Here is a 14777-nt window from a genome sequence, read left to right as displayed (position 1 = left end):
CTTTACAAATTGGAACAGTATGGCATTATGGGTAAGTTGAGTGGGAGAAGAGAGAGAATGGTGGTCAGTGGGTACTGCTCTACGTGGACTAATGTTATTAGTGGTGACCCTCAGGGTTCGGTGTTGGGCTCGTTGTTTTGTATATTTATCAGTGATATTGATGAAGGTATATCAAGCGTAATGTCAAAGATTGCAGATGATGCAAGGTTGGCAGATTTGTTAATAACAGTAATGATCAGCCCATCTACACAACTTTTCCAGATCCTTTTGCTGCTGCAAAAGGATCTGAAAAAGTTGTGTAGATGGGCTGAGAAGTGGCAACTGAAGTTTAACATTGTACCAACTGTGTAGTGTTACAGTCAGGGTAGTGGACAATGAAAGAGACCTTGGGGTAATTGTGCAGTCAGATATGAAGTTTTCTGAGCAGTGCAGAAAGGCTTCCAGAGTAGGTCATGGGGTCTTGTCAGTGATATAAATGAATTTTGCTAGCAGGGATAAGGAGGTGATTAACCCCTTGTATAAGTCAGTGGTCAGGCCACACCTTGAGTACTGCATACAGGTCTGGAGGCCTCATTTTAGGAAGGGAGTTGCTAGAACGAGAACAGAGAAGGGCAACAAGACTGGTGAAGGGAACAAAGGGGGTGCTCTTATGAAAAAAGGCTTAAGTTCTGCAAATTGCAGCATCTGGAGACTAGGCACCTGCAAGGCGATCTGATTGAGGTATATAAGGCCTTGAAAGGATTGGGCAGGCTTAATGCTGAGGGGATTTTCTCTTGCTCAGATTACAAACCTGAGGGGGCATAGATTCAAACTGAGGAAAGACAGTTGTAGAACAGGTGTGCAGAAGTTTGCCTTTAGCCAGCAGGTAGTTGATTACTGGAACAAACTTCCATTTGTTGTTGTGGAAGTTGATAGCTTAAAGAAATTCATGGCAGAAGTAGACAAACATTTGGAATGAATAGATCAGTGAAATGGGAAGTTTTTTTTTTTTTTTTTTTTTGGCTGATGCTGCATAAGCTTGCTTTCTTGCATCATATGCCTCTACTAATGCTAATGCTATACTATGATATTGGACAGTCTGTTCATCATTAAACTGTGTGAAAATTAAAAGTTTTTAAAATTTTTCCCTGATTAACTTTTATCTATATTTTTAATTATAATTTAAATATTAACCCTACCAAAGGAAGACAAACTTTAAAAAGCACAAGAAATGATAAATTACTCCTGCATGTAAACAAAGCTTCATAAGATAAACAGTGTCATGGAATGTATTCAATTGAAGATTGAATATTTATTGAATATTTATTTCCCTGATCAGTTTAGAAGCTAATTACAAGTGCTCTTCTTACTAAAGTGCTGATCACTGGGCTATTATTCTTTGCCACATTCCTTCAGCCAGTAAGATTTGTTCTTTAAAATAATTCTGTTGATAGTTTAGTGTCCATACTGAAAGTGTATTTTACTGTACTTTTGCAAAAAACTTATCAATCTTGGAGAGAGACAGACCACAATAATCATAAAACCAAGAATTGGCATTTCACAGCCAACAGACTGACCTGCCAAATACTATTCACCACAGTGACAGTATTTGCTTCAGGTTGCTCATGTTGGGACTGGTATTGTTTGTTATTCGACATCAGTCACGTCTTACAACTTTACACATTAATCCACTCTATTCTGTATGCATTATGGTAGATTGTATGCATTTTAAGGCAGTGTGCTCTGAGCCATCAGTGAGCTGTTCTGTTTGTAAGTGCAATCCTGTAATTTTGTTGAAGTGATTTAGCTCTTCAAAATAGGGATGACAGGAAAAAAAATTGATATTACCTCTAGGAAGGCTACTAAAATTAGGACTAAAGGAATGTCAAAAAACACTGAAATTGTTGGTGTATGCAAAGCAATAGATGGCTTCAGTTAAAGAAAATATTGTTTTTATGAGCGTACAGTGGAAGAGTGGACAAAAATCTGCAAGAAAAATTCCATGTCAACTCCTAGAGAATAGAATCATCTTCACCTCTACACTGAACACAGATTTGATTGTTCTGAAAGGCCTGCCAACTTGTAGAAAGAAAGCTGAAATAGAACAGAACTGCAAGGAGAAGGTTGTTTCTGAAATCATGTAATGAAATTAAGAAGCCAGTGTTAAAATTAATTTGAGTAACAGAAATTTAAAACATTATCTTGGCTTGATAATGCATTGGTTTTTGAACCCCATAAAAAAAAAAAAAAATTGTGTATTGTGTAAAAATGTGCAGACCATCATTAAATGTGATAAAGCAGTCACCATAAAGTTGGGAACTTTTCTGGTCCCTTTGGGCATAGAAATTTTTTTCTTTTGTTATGTTGTCTGTGATGGCCAGAACTCAGAACTCCACCATTCCCTGTCTCTAAGCCCTCTCCTTCAACCCATGATATATCCATCAGCCAACTAATTCAACACTCCATTTCTCCTTTCTCTCATAAAGGAGAAATGGAGTGTTTCCTTAAAAAATTGTACCCACACACCCCTCACTATGTGTTCAGTCCAGTTTGTCTCTCTTTTCCTTATAGCCTTTACATACTTCTACCTTCCTTAGTACTTCTTCATTTTCTAACTTTATCTGTCCATTGTATTCTTTCAAGCCTCCTCCACACTCATCTCAGAATCTTAATCTTCAGGTCTTATAACTCCCTTCTTTTCTTTAAAGTGAACTGCTACATCTACCTCAAAGCTTGGTCTTAGATTCAGCTTGCATTATTTCAGTTGTTGGCAAACTCAGGAGAGAATTTTATATATATATATATATACATACAGAGTCCATTCTGGTTATTTGGGACACATCGGGTCTAGTGCATTTTGGCCCGATTAAGCGGCTGCCCCAATTATCCGAAGTTTCACATAAATAGTTAAAAATACAATGTACCTCTCCCCCCTTTACAATTGGTTCACTGTACAATCAAATCACGTTACGACGAACTCAAAATAGTAAAGTACCGTTCACTATACGATGTGCAGTAAGTGCCGGTCATTGTGATCACGTTTGTGAATTGAATTTTAATTCTAATTAGCAAAAATAGGAGGAATATTATCCACAGGCTATAAAAGCAAAAATATATTAAGCACAAATTTACCCTTTATTACCTTACCAATTAAAAAATTAAGTGATACGTGAAAATCAGAAGAATATACGTGATAGTCAGAATAATTAATACACACTGTAATATGTACATACGAACTAGTTGACATTTCTGTTCACTGACATTTGTGGGCGGGGTGGGGGGTTAAAATTTAAAACAGTAAAAAGATAAGCAATCAATAACAAAGAACATGGCACACACAAATTGCAAGTAACACAATATGCGCAAGTGAAAACAGAGTAACGAGTTACAAAGCTTTAAAAATAGGAATGAAGAGAAGATCTGAAAATTAATTTTTTTATATGATTGAAGATTTCATGGAAGTGTAAACACATTTCATTATAATAACCCACAGAATTCCAGCTGTCAGTATTATTGCAAATTCAGTAAGATCTAGTTTACTGTCCGTTTATGATAGATTTCACTAACAGAAAAGCCCAATAAACAGGTGACTGCTAATTGTTTTTATTATGGTTGTGACCTCCAGAATTTCGACCGAACCACATGATACCGTGGGTTCGAGCCCGTCACCACCAAATACGGAGGATACGGAAAGGTCAGGGATTGACCACCGCATATCCCGGAGCAATATGGCCTTAGTTGCTAATGCTCCTAAAAACCAAATAACAAACAACAACAAACAACGTGATACCGTCGGAGACAGTCGTAGGGTAATCTCCAGTGCTGCGGTCTCCTGCCCTGATTAAACGGCATGCTGTCCCAATTAAGCGAAGTAAACCCTGGCTATTTTCTCGACTGGTTTCTGTTTTTTAAGATTTGCCCCAAATAAATGGCTGCCCCGATTAACCGGTGGCCCAAATAACCGGAATCCACTGTATATACAGGGTGTTTCAGTTAAACGTTTCAGAACTTCTAAGAGGGGTAGGGTACATCCTGACACTCAAAATCATATAGCAACGTGGGGTCGGAAATGCTTTCCTGAAGCGGTGTTGTACACAGAAGCACCATAAAAAGAAAAGAGACCGTAAGTGAGAAATCGTTTTAATAATACATGAAAAGAAGCAAAAGGTACATGGATTAAAGTAAGTGTTCGAAGTTTCTTCCACGGGCTACAATGAACGCCTCACATCTCCGACGCATGGACATCCGAACATTCTGGAATACTCCAGGCGAATTTCGAATTTTTTCGGCAGCTACTGCGATTCTTGCGACCAGCTCCTCAGCATTGTCAACAGGGGTGTCATAAACTAGCGATTTCATATGACCCCAGAAATAAAAATCAAGACATGATAGGTCGGGTGACCGAGCAGGCCAACGCACGGGACCACCACGTCCGATCCACTGTTGACCAAATGTGACATCCAGGTAGTTACGAACATCTCTGCTATAATGGGCAGGGGCTCCATCGTGTTGGAACCACATTGTCTGTTGCGTCGATGCAGAAATCTGTTCATCTCTCAAAAGTTGTGGCAATACTTGCTGCAGAAAGATCAAGTAGATAGGTCCGGTTAAACGACACGGTAACAGGTAAGATCCGATGAGGTGATCTCCCATAATACCGGCCCATACATTGACCGAAAATCGAATCTGTGCTGCACGATGTCGTATTGCATGCGGGTTCTCGACCGTCCAGATATGGTCGTTATGCGTGTTGAAAATTCCTTCCCTTGTGAAGGATGCCTCATCGGAAAACAACACTTCAGCAGGAAAAAGGGGATTTGTAGCACATTTTCCAAGGTACCACTGTGCGAAAGCAATACGAGGTTGAAGAAACTTCGAACACTTACTTTAATCCATGTACCTTTTGCTTCTTTTCATGTATTATTAAAACTATTTCTCACTTACGGTCTCTTTTCTTTTTATGGTGCTTCTGTGTACAACACCGCTTCAGGAAAGCATTTCCAACCCCACATTGCTATATGATTTCGAGTTGTCAGGATGTACCCTACCCCTCTTAGAAGTTCTGAAACGTTTAACTGAAACACCCTGTATATATATATATATATACACAAAGGGTACTAGGAAAGTTTTGCAATATGACGCAACAATGAATCACAGGAAGCTGCTTGTTGCTGCATGTTGAGACATGTTCATACGTGCATAGTAGCCGCCGCGCCAAGTCGATGGGGCTCAGTTATTCATTAGTAGTGAGAGTGTAAAGTGCTTGCGATGGCATCGTGGTCACGAAATGAGATGAGGACAGTTTTGCGGTATAATTTCGTGCGTGGTTTAACCATAGGCCAGTGCTTAGAAGAAATGACTCTTGCAATAGATGATGATTGTCCACATCGTACATCAGGTGGTATAGAGAATTCCAAAGGGGAAATTTCACTCTGGAGGATTCTGAGAGGCCGGGAAGGCCATGAACGTCAGTTACGGAGGAAAACGTTACTGCTGTGAGGAAAATGCTTGACGAAAACAGGCGAGTGACCTACCAACAGATAGAGGATAGTTTGGGCCTAAATGCACCAGCAATTCGTTCGATTCTGCAAGATCATTTGCACATGAAGAAACTTTGGTCTCTCTGGGTGCCGCATCAACCGACTGAAGAGCAGATGACACGACGTGTGACTTGGTGCCGGGAGATGTTAAAAAAGTTTGATAAGGGACAATCTCGGTATGTGAACAACATCGTGACAGGTGACGAGACTTGGCTGTACTATTACGATCTGCCGACCAAGGCTCAAAACAAAGTTTGGGTCTTTGATGATGATGACACACCCGTAATTGTCAGAAAATCCCGATCTGTAAAGAAGAAAATGATAGCTGTATTTTTCAAATCGAGTGGAATTGTGGAACGTGTCGTTTTGGACACGCAGAAGACAGTCACAGCTAAGTGGTATACTGAACAATGCCTGCCTAAAGTCATTGGATCTATGAAGAACCTGTGGCCAAAGTCAAGAATGAACACCTGGGCTCCATCACGATAATGCTGCAGCTCACCGCGCCAAAGCCTGCACCGAATATTTTGACCACGACAGGACTGAAACTTCTCGAGCACCCTCCCTACAGTCCAGACCTTGCTCCCTGCGACTTTGCACTGTTCCCGCATGTGAAAATGAAGCTAAAAGGGAGGCGGTTTTCCAGTGATGAGGACCTTCTACGGGCTTGGGACAACGAGTGTGCTTTACTCCCTAGTGAAACTTGGCAGAACTGGTTTAAAGATTGGTTTCGGAGGATGGAGAGGTGTATTGAATGTAGAGGAAATTACTTTGAAAAAATTAAATAAACAAAGCTGTATTGCAAAACTTTCCTAGTACCCTTTGTATAATAAAAACAATCAAAAATATTGCACTGGGAATTAAGTAAATAATAATTATAGTCTTAAGGACTTTGCATCAGATATACAAACAAATGTCAGAGATAGGTCATTATGTAACATTTGGGTTCTTGATTAATCGATAAGCCCCAGGTGCCAAGCGATTCTAGTGCGATTCAAAGCATTTTCTACAGAGAGCATTTAAGCGAACAGTTTTCTATTTTTAGTTTCAAACACTGGTTTCTTGATTTCTATAGTATGGTAGCTCTCTCGCACTACAAGAAGTAGGCACCTTTCAGTTTTTTTCTATTAGTACTAACTTACTAACTCAGCCACTTGGTCACCTCGTGGCACTGTTCCTGCCTCCCCCTGGCAGGGCCGGTAACCTGGGTGGTAAAGATAAACTCCCAGGGCCAAAAGGAGCTATCATGGATTCTAACAATTTTCCACCCTTAGAGCCTTCAAGCTCAAGACAAGTATCCTGTCATGAAAACACTAGTCAACCAAAAAGGCCTCATACAGAAGCAGTGTCCAGACATCCCTAATTTTCTGGTGATACACTCTCTGTCCACGCAGCTCGTAGGCAAGTTATCACCATTTATGATTCAAAGACATCTAGAATCTATTGCAGGATCACCAAAAATGGTGAAGCAACTACAATCAGGAGATCTGGTTGAAACAGCCACATCCAAACATTCTGAGTGGCTATTAAAGACGACAACAGTTGGAGGATTGCCATTGTCTGTTACTCCTCACAATACCTTAAATTCATCTAAAGGAGTTATCACAGAATGGGACTTAATTACAGTGTCTGAGAAGGAATTAGTTCAAGAACTTAGCCATCAAAAGGTAATCACTGCTAAAAGAATTATGACATAAAAAGATGAAAATCTCATTCCAACTCGATCCATCATTTTAACTTTTAGCACTCCTGATTTGCCATCCTTAGTAAAAGCTGGATATTTAAACTGCCGAATTTGCCCATACATCCCAAATCCTCTCTGCTGTTTTAAGTGCCAGAAATATGGCCATTCACAGCAGGCATGCCATCTGTCCTATTTGTGGATCAAAAGATCATACACAAGCAGATTGTCCAGCAGCAGTTCCCAATTGCCCCAACTGCAAAGGCCTTTTCTAAATCATGCCCTGCCTTTTCTAAATCATGTGAATTGTGGAAAACAGGTAGGAAAATCCAAAAATACAAAGTAGAACATGAAGTCACATCCTGAGGCACGCAGGCAAATAATGTTGACCATGCCTAGTCCATCTTACGCCTCTCGCACCCAGTTTTCATACAACTGCAATTCAAACAGATGTGTCAATGCTGCCCAACGTCTCGCTATCTAACTGGGTAAAAGTAACTTTATCAACCACTGGAAAAGATAATTCTAAAACTAAAACTAGCAATGCCACCAACACCCCAATTAGTATCCTAACCGATACTCTGACAGTTTCGAATGACACAGAAAAGGCACCTCCATAGCCAAGTGGGCAGGAGCAGCAGTGCGTAGCACACGCTTCTTGATTAGACCAGGGTTCGATCCCATGATCACCAAATACGGAGGATGTGGAAAGGTCAGGGAATGACCACCGCATGTCCCCAGAGCAATATGGCCTTAGTTGCTAATGCTCCTAAAAACCAAATAACAAACAGACACAGAAAAGTTTAAACCTACTAAAGACTGTAAGGAAACTGATCCACCACCAACACTATGGAAGTGGATATACACCCAAATTATGAAGAACCTATCCTAGAACTCCATGCCAATGACACTATGAATACCGGATGCCCCTTATTCCCAAAAAAAGGAAAAAAAAATACTCTGCATACAAAAAAACAGTCAGATGAATCATCCTCAGCCAAACCAAAATAATGCCTAACATCATACAGTGGAACTGTAGAGGACTAAGCAGCCATTCTGGTGACTTAAGGGATTTAATCTCTCAATTCAATCCTATAGGTCAGGGGTGGCCAATGAGTCGATCGCGGATTTAATTTCGGTCAATCACGATGACAGTCATCCCTCGATTTGTGCACCTTGTGCAATGAAATTTTTGAGATGGTAGATCGTGGCACATTTTGAAGGAAAAAAGTAGATCGCATCACAAATTAAGTTGGCCACTCCTGCTATAGGTATATGCCTACAGGAAACATTCTTGTCACCCCAAGTTTCGCCTAGGAGCCCAGAGTTTCCTGCCTGTGGAGGAGTAGCCATTCTTGTAAATTCTAACATACCATGCACGGACCAATCCAATTAAGAACCACCCTAGAAGCTGTGGCAGCTCGGATTGCAGTTGGTATTTCAGTTACCATTGTTTCGATTTATATTTCACCATCTGTACCACTTGCCCTTTCAGAACTTGACAATCTCATTACACAACTCCAATTTGTCTTTTTGGTGACTTTAATGGACACCATCCATTGTGGGGATCAGCTACAATGGACAGAAGAGGCAAGTTGATTGAGGAATTTATAAATAATAATGATCTGAATTTATTAAACTCTGGATCTCCTACCTACATCCACCTACCTACAGGATCTACTTCTGAAATTGACTTTCCAATCTGCTCACCATCCATCTTTCCAAACATGACATGGTGTGTATTAACAGATCCTTTTAACAGCGATCACTTTCCGATTATTTGCTCCTTACAAATAGGGGTAACTCCAAATCCTAATCAAAGATCCACTTGGAAGTTTAAAAAGGCGAACTGGGATGGCTATTCTGCTCAAATATTTCTAGACTAACTTTATGTTCAAAAAGAATCTATTGATGATGTAAATACTTACATCACCAATCAGATTCTGACTGCTGCTAATACCTATATTCCAGAACATATCACAATCACCGAAATCACTGGTGGAATACAGATTGCTTCATTGTGAAACAGAAAAAAAACTGAACTTGGAATAATTTCCCTAATAATCCCACCACTAATAACCTTATTGCTTATAAAAGGCTTAAAGCAAAAGCAAGGCAAATTAGAAGGAAAGCGAAACAAGACTCGTGGATTGCTTTTGCCTCAACAATCACAAAAGACATCGACACATGCCTCATTTGGAAAAGAATACAGGCACTAAATGGGAAATTCGCTTGTCTGCCCTCTCAAATACTTCATTGAAAAGGGAAAGACCTATCTACAGCTGAAGAAGTTGCTAATGCACTTGCAGAATCATTTGCTACAATCTCTGCTTCTGCCTCCTATGCATCCACTTTTCAGAACATCAAAGCTCACGTAGAAAGACAAAAAATCAACTTTTTCACACGCCGCTCGTTCCCGTACAACCAACCCTTTACACTCATAGAACTTCAAGAATCGTTAAACAGATCTTCAAATAGTGCCGCAGACCCAGATGGAGTGCGCTACGTTATGCTGAAACATTTATTTGAAGAGGATTTGAGTACCGTGTTAATCTTTTATAACTGAATATGACTATCCTTCTTGGTGTCATTCTTTCATTATTGCTTTACCAAAACCAGGAAAAGATCATTCCTGTTTTGAAAATTACAGGCCAATATCTCTTACAAGCCGCATGTGAAAATTTTTCGAAAGGATGATTCATACTAGGCTCATTTACATCCTAGAGTCACAGAATCTCCTTCCAGATCATCAATATGGCTTTCGGAAGAATAGATCAACACTGAACGTGCTTATCAAAGCCGAATCTCATATTCACAATGCCTTTGTCATGAAACGACATCTAGTCATGGTCAACCTAGATCTTGAAAAGGCATTTGACACTACATGGCGTCATGGGATTATTATGGACCTTTACTATCTGAGGCTTAGGGGCCATTTGCCGAAAATAATTCGTTATTTTCTGCAATTGCGTTCTTTTCAGGTCCAATATAAAAACGTACTCTCTGCATCTCACATTCAGGAAGAAGTAGTCCTGCAGGGATCGATACTTAGTCCAACACTATTTTCAATCCGAATTAGCAGCATAACATGAGATATCCCAAAAACTATTGAAACTTACATGTACGCAGATAACCTTACCATTTCCTGTCAGTCTCACAGTATGAATACCATCGAACTACAGCTCCAACTTGCTATTAACAAAATACAATCCTGGACTTCACGGAATGGCTACCGACTATCAGAAAAGAAATGCACCGTCACTCACTTTTGCAAGGAGCAAGCTCTCCATCCCGATCCGGAACTACAAATAAACAATATTCAAACCCGCTTGTAAGTGCCGTTAAATTTCTTGGACTGATATTAGACAGCAAGCTCACATCTCTCATTTAAGAAATACATGTCTAAAGCATCTGAATATACTGCGATCAGTCTCGGCTATGTCATGGGGCGCTAATCAGTATACTCTACTGCATCTTTATAGAACTTTAATCCATTCATGGCTAGATTATTGTTGTCCAGTCTATGACTCTGCCAGGAGCACTACTTTACAACATCTAAATGTTATCCAGCACAGTGCTCTCAGGGCTGCGTTGGGTGCTTTTAGGACTTCTCCAATCCAGAATCTTTATATCGAAGCACATGATCCTCCATTACATCTTCGTAGGAAATCATTACTGCTCCACTACGTAGCTAAGATACAGTCTTCCATCGCACCCCAGTTGAGAGTATCTCTATAATACTTGGTGGGATTTGTTATATGAAAGCCAAATGAAAACAGACCTTCACTCAAGATTAAAGAACTTTCCCAGAGTTGGAATATCAATTTAAGCGATATTTTTCAGGACACAACTGCACCTGTTCCCCCTTGGACATTTGTTTCTGCCTCGCATGATACACATTTTCTGGAGCGGGGGAAGAATACTGTACCTTTGTTTAATATCAGGCAGTTGCACTTAGCTCACACTACTCTGAACTCCTGTGCCTGTAAAATCTATACTGATGGATCAAAAAAAAGCCAGTACGGTTGGTGCTGCTGCAGTTTTCCCTTCTCATATGGTTACAGCCTCACTACCATTAGCCTGCAGCGTTTTCACAGCCGAATTATATGCCATCAAATTAGCACTTAGTAAAATTATTGAACTTTCTATCTCACCTGGCATAAGTTTCACCGACGCCCTCAGTGTCTGCCATAAGGAAGAATTTCTCATCTTCTCATCCTACCTTGAAACATTCATTCTCAGCTATTTTCCTGCAGTGTGTTCAATCAGTTTTTGCTGGATCCCTGGCCATTCTGGCATTCCCAGAAATGAAAGTGCGGATCTCGCAGCTAAGCATTCTCAGCCAGCTGTCACAGAACATCCTCACGTTCCTAACACTGAATAAGCCTGTTATTTGCAAAACAAGTTACTAAAACTGGTCACAGATCTGGAAAATTAACGCCAACAATAAACTTTACCAGATAAAGCCAGAACCAAAGCTGTGGCTCTCAGGCTTTCGATGAAACAGACGAGAGGAAGTAGTACTGGCAAGACTTAGAATTGGACACACTCATCATACCCACCTGTTCCTGCTACTGGGAGAAGATCCACCCCAGTGTTCATCCTGTGACAGTCAACTTACTGTTAGGCATTTTCTGTTTGATTGCCCCCTTTATTCAACCATACGTTCAACCTCTTTTCAGTCACTCTCTAGGCTGAACGTCTCACCTGATTTAACTCATATCCTTGGAAATTATGCAAACATAGAAGAATTTATAATCTTTTTAAAATGTATTGGCCTATACAGGAGTATTTAATTTAACATCTAAACTATGAACAGACACAATTTGGCCTCAGTAGCCCTTGTGTCGTTAAGCCAAATACCACCACCACCACCAACAACAACAACAACATTAATCGATAACCATTCAAAACAGATAAAGCTTACGTTATAAATGCATGTTAATACCAACAAATAAACATTTGTCACACCTGCAATTCTAATTAATCCATTTTGCTTTGTCATAATGGAAAGATCTGTTGTTCTATTTCCCCATTATCACCACCCGAGATCTGGATATTATGTTTGTAAATTGAGGACCATTTTGGAGTTAATAGGATTATCTTTTAAAAAATGTGTGTGTAGTTCAAAGACATGAAATTAAAATATAATAATAAAATTGAAAATATTTAAAATTTTATGGATTCCTAATTATGGTTATTTTTTCTCCACAGCCTCTTCTGGAAACTTTAAAACAAACCAAATTTATTCCAAAACAAGTATGTCACAGCTGAAATTGCCTTCCTTTCGAAAAGTTCGAGCTCACGCTTTTATTACTCTTGGTAAGATATGTCTCCAGAATGAAGAAGTTGCAAAGAATTCGGTTGCTGCTTTGGCTAAAGAATTGGAATCATCAGAATGTGCTATAGTGAAAAATAATGTAGTTGTTATTATGGCTGATTTATGTATCCGTTATCCGTTGTTGGTTGATCCATATATCTCAAATATTACATCTTGTTTGAAAGATAAATCTTTATTAGTTAGGCAGCAAACATTAATTCTTTTGACTCAGCTACTTCAAGAAGATTATATCAAATGGAAAGGAACGGTTTTCTTTCGCATGTTAATAACACTTGTAGATGCTGATCAAGAAATTTGCAGTTTTGCAGAGTATAGTCTTGGACATCTACTTTTTCAGCGGCATCCACATATTTTTTATCAGCATTTCATTGAGTGTATTTTTTACTTGAATTGCTATTTAGATCATGGAACATATAATAATTTTGACCACAGTGAACAAGAAATCAGTCTTTTTGGACTACCAGGGGTGCAGAATAAAAATAAACGGATGGTAATTTATAAATTCATGTTAGAATACATGAATGATGAAGAAAGATTTACTTTAAATCGTAAACTATGCCAAGATATTCTTGCTGCTATAACAGAAAATGTGATACCTCTTAATCAAGATAGTACCTGCCTTGTGCAAGACACATTAAGTATTTTATGCTCAGAAGAAATAAAACTGTCTTCATTAATGACATGCCCACAAGAGGAGTTGGAAGAAAACGAAGTTGTTGTAGCTATTGCTGCAACTGCAAGAAAAACCATATCTCAAGTTGTAAGGAAAACTGTTATTGAAAATATTGTGCCAATAGTTATTGCACTGAAGCATACTTTGGAAATGATTAAATCTCCTCTTTTGAAGGATTTAATGATATTTTTGCATGAATTATTCAAGGATTATAAGAATGAGGTAAAAGAGATAATGTCTACTGATAGGCAGCTTGCAAATGAAATTGAATTTGATCTTCGATGGTCTGAAAAGCAACAAAGGAAGGATGATATTGTGGACTCTGCAATTTTTATTGAAAATCGGACGCCCTGTAAAAATACAAATGCTCAATCACGAACTACAATTGAACAGTCATTATCAGCTGCTTTGTTAAAATCTGTAGAAAGAACCAAGTCAGTGGTTAAAGAGGCAGTTGTTGTTATTAATAAATGTGAAAATGCCAGAATGTTACAAAATGATAGCAGAGACAATAAATTACATGGAAAGGAAAGAACTTGTCATAAAATACTTTCTTCTGTGAAAAGTGATAAGACCACACCTAAACTTCAGAACAATCACAAGCAGTTATCACAGTCTTCAAAAAGTAGACTTACAGACAAATTTTCTACACTTATTCCAGTAGTTTGCATAGAAAGATTAAATCCAGCTTTAATAAATACTTTGCAAGAAAGAAGTCTGTACTGTGAAAATAGTCACAGTCAAATTTGTGAGACATCTAATAGAAACTGGAATGAAAATGGAAACAATAAATGTTTGGTAATCAAGCAACAAAGTTGTAGTTCTGCATCAAATTCTAGTCCTACTTTTGAATCTCCAAAAATCTGTCAAAAAATAGTGAAATTACAGCCAATAGTTTGTCTAGAGAAACTTGATCCAGAATTTATAGAGAAGATTTTAAATCAAAATAATAAGTGCTTTCCAAGTGCACCACAAATTTCTAATATACCTTCATTCAGCACTACTCCAGTTGCATCTCACAGATCTTTTCATAAACACTTGTCATTTTTGAGACCTGTAGTTTGCCTAGAAAAAACTGCAGCCAGTGTTAGGAAAAGTGGCCCCCAAAGGAATTAATTCTGATAAAAAAAAAAAAAAAAAATCTAGCTGCAAACTGTTATTTAAATCAGGATGTAAATGACTGTGCTTCATTCCTGAAGAAAATCAATTGAGGACAGATACCTCTACAAATCAATGTTTTGTACTGAAATTTAATTTCATTTTTTAAAAAGAAAATGTACTATGTATTTATATTGTCAAATGGAAATAATCCAATACTGTGATACAGAGTAATTATATAGTTTAATATAAACAGACATTTTACCAGTTTTCTATTATGGTAACTATAATATTTGTATATTAAAACTATTTCTGAAAAGAATGGTAATTTGGCCATTCACTTCATATAAAATGTTATTTTTAAATCCAGTAGTGCCTTACTAATTTCTACTTTTAATAATACATGGTGATCTCTTTGAGTATGGATAAAAGTAAATGTTTTGTAACCATTATTTGACACGTATT

General features: G+C 38.5%; 1 protein-coding gene across 1 annotated transcript in view; it reads left to right on the top strand.

Moving 5' to 3' along the window:
* LOC150085599 (condensin-2 complex subunit D3-like) overlaps positions 1-14355 on the top strand; it is a 154505-nt gene extending 140150 nt beyond the window's left edge. The window contains exon 6 of the mRNA XM_090374612.1: positions 12415-14355. Within this exon, the coding sequence (XP_090230738.1) occupies positions 12415-14330 (1916 nt within the window). The 3' untranslated portion in view covers positions 14331-14355. The remainder of the gene's footprint in view (positions 1-12414) is intronic.
* Positions 14356-14777: the final 422 nt, after the last annotated feature.

This window comes from Mastigoproctus giganteus, chromosome 5 (assembly GCF_048544385.1).
Source record: "Mastigoproctus giganteus isolate SK-2022 chromosome 5, ASM4854438v1, whole genome shotgun sequence".
NCBI lineage: Eukaryota > Metazoa > Arthropoda > Arachnida > Uropygi > Thelyphonidae > Mastigoproctus > Mastigoproctus giganteus.
Note: the sequence above shows the minus strand (reverse complement) of the source record. Positions and strands in the feature narration are given on the sequence as shown.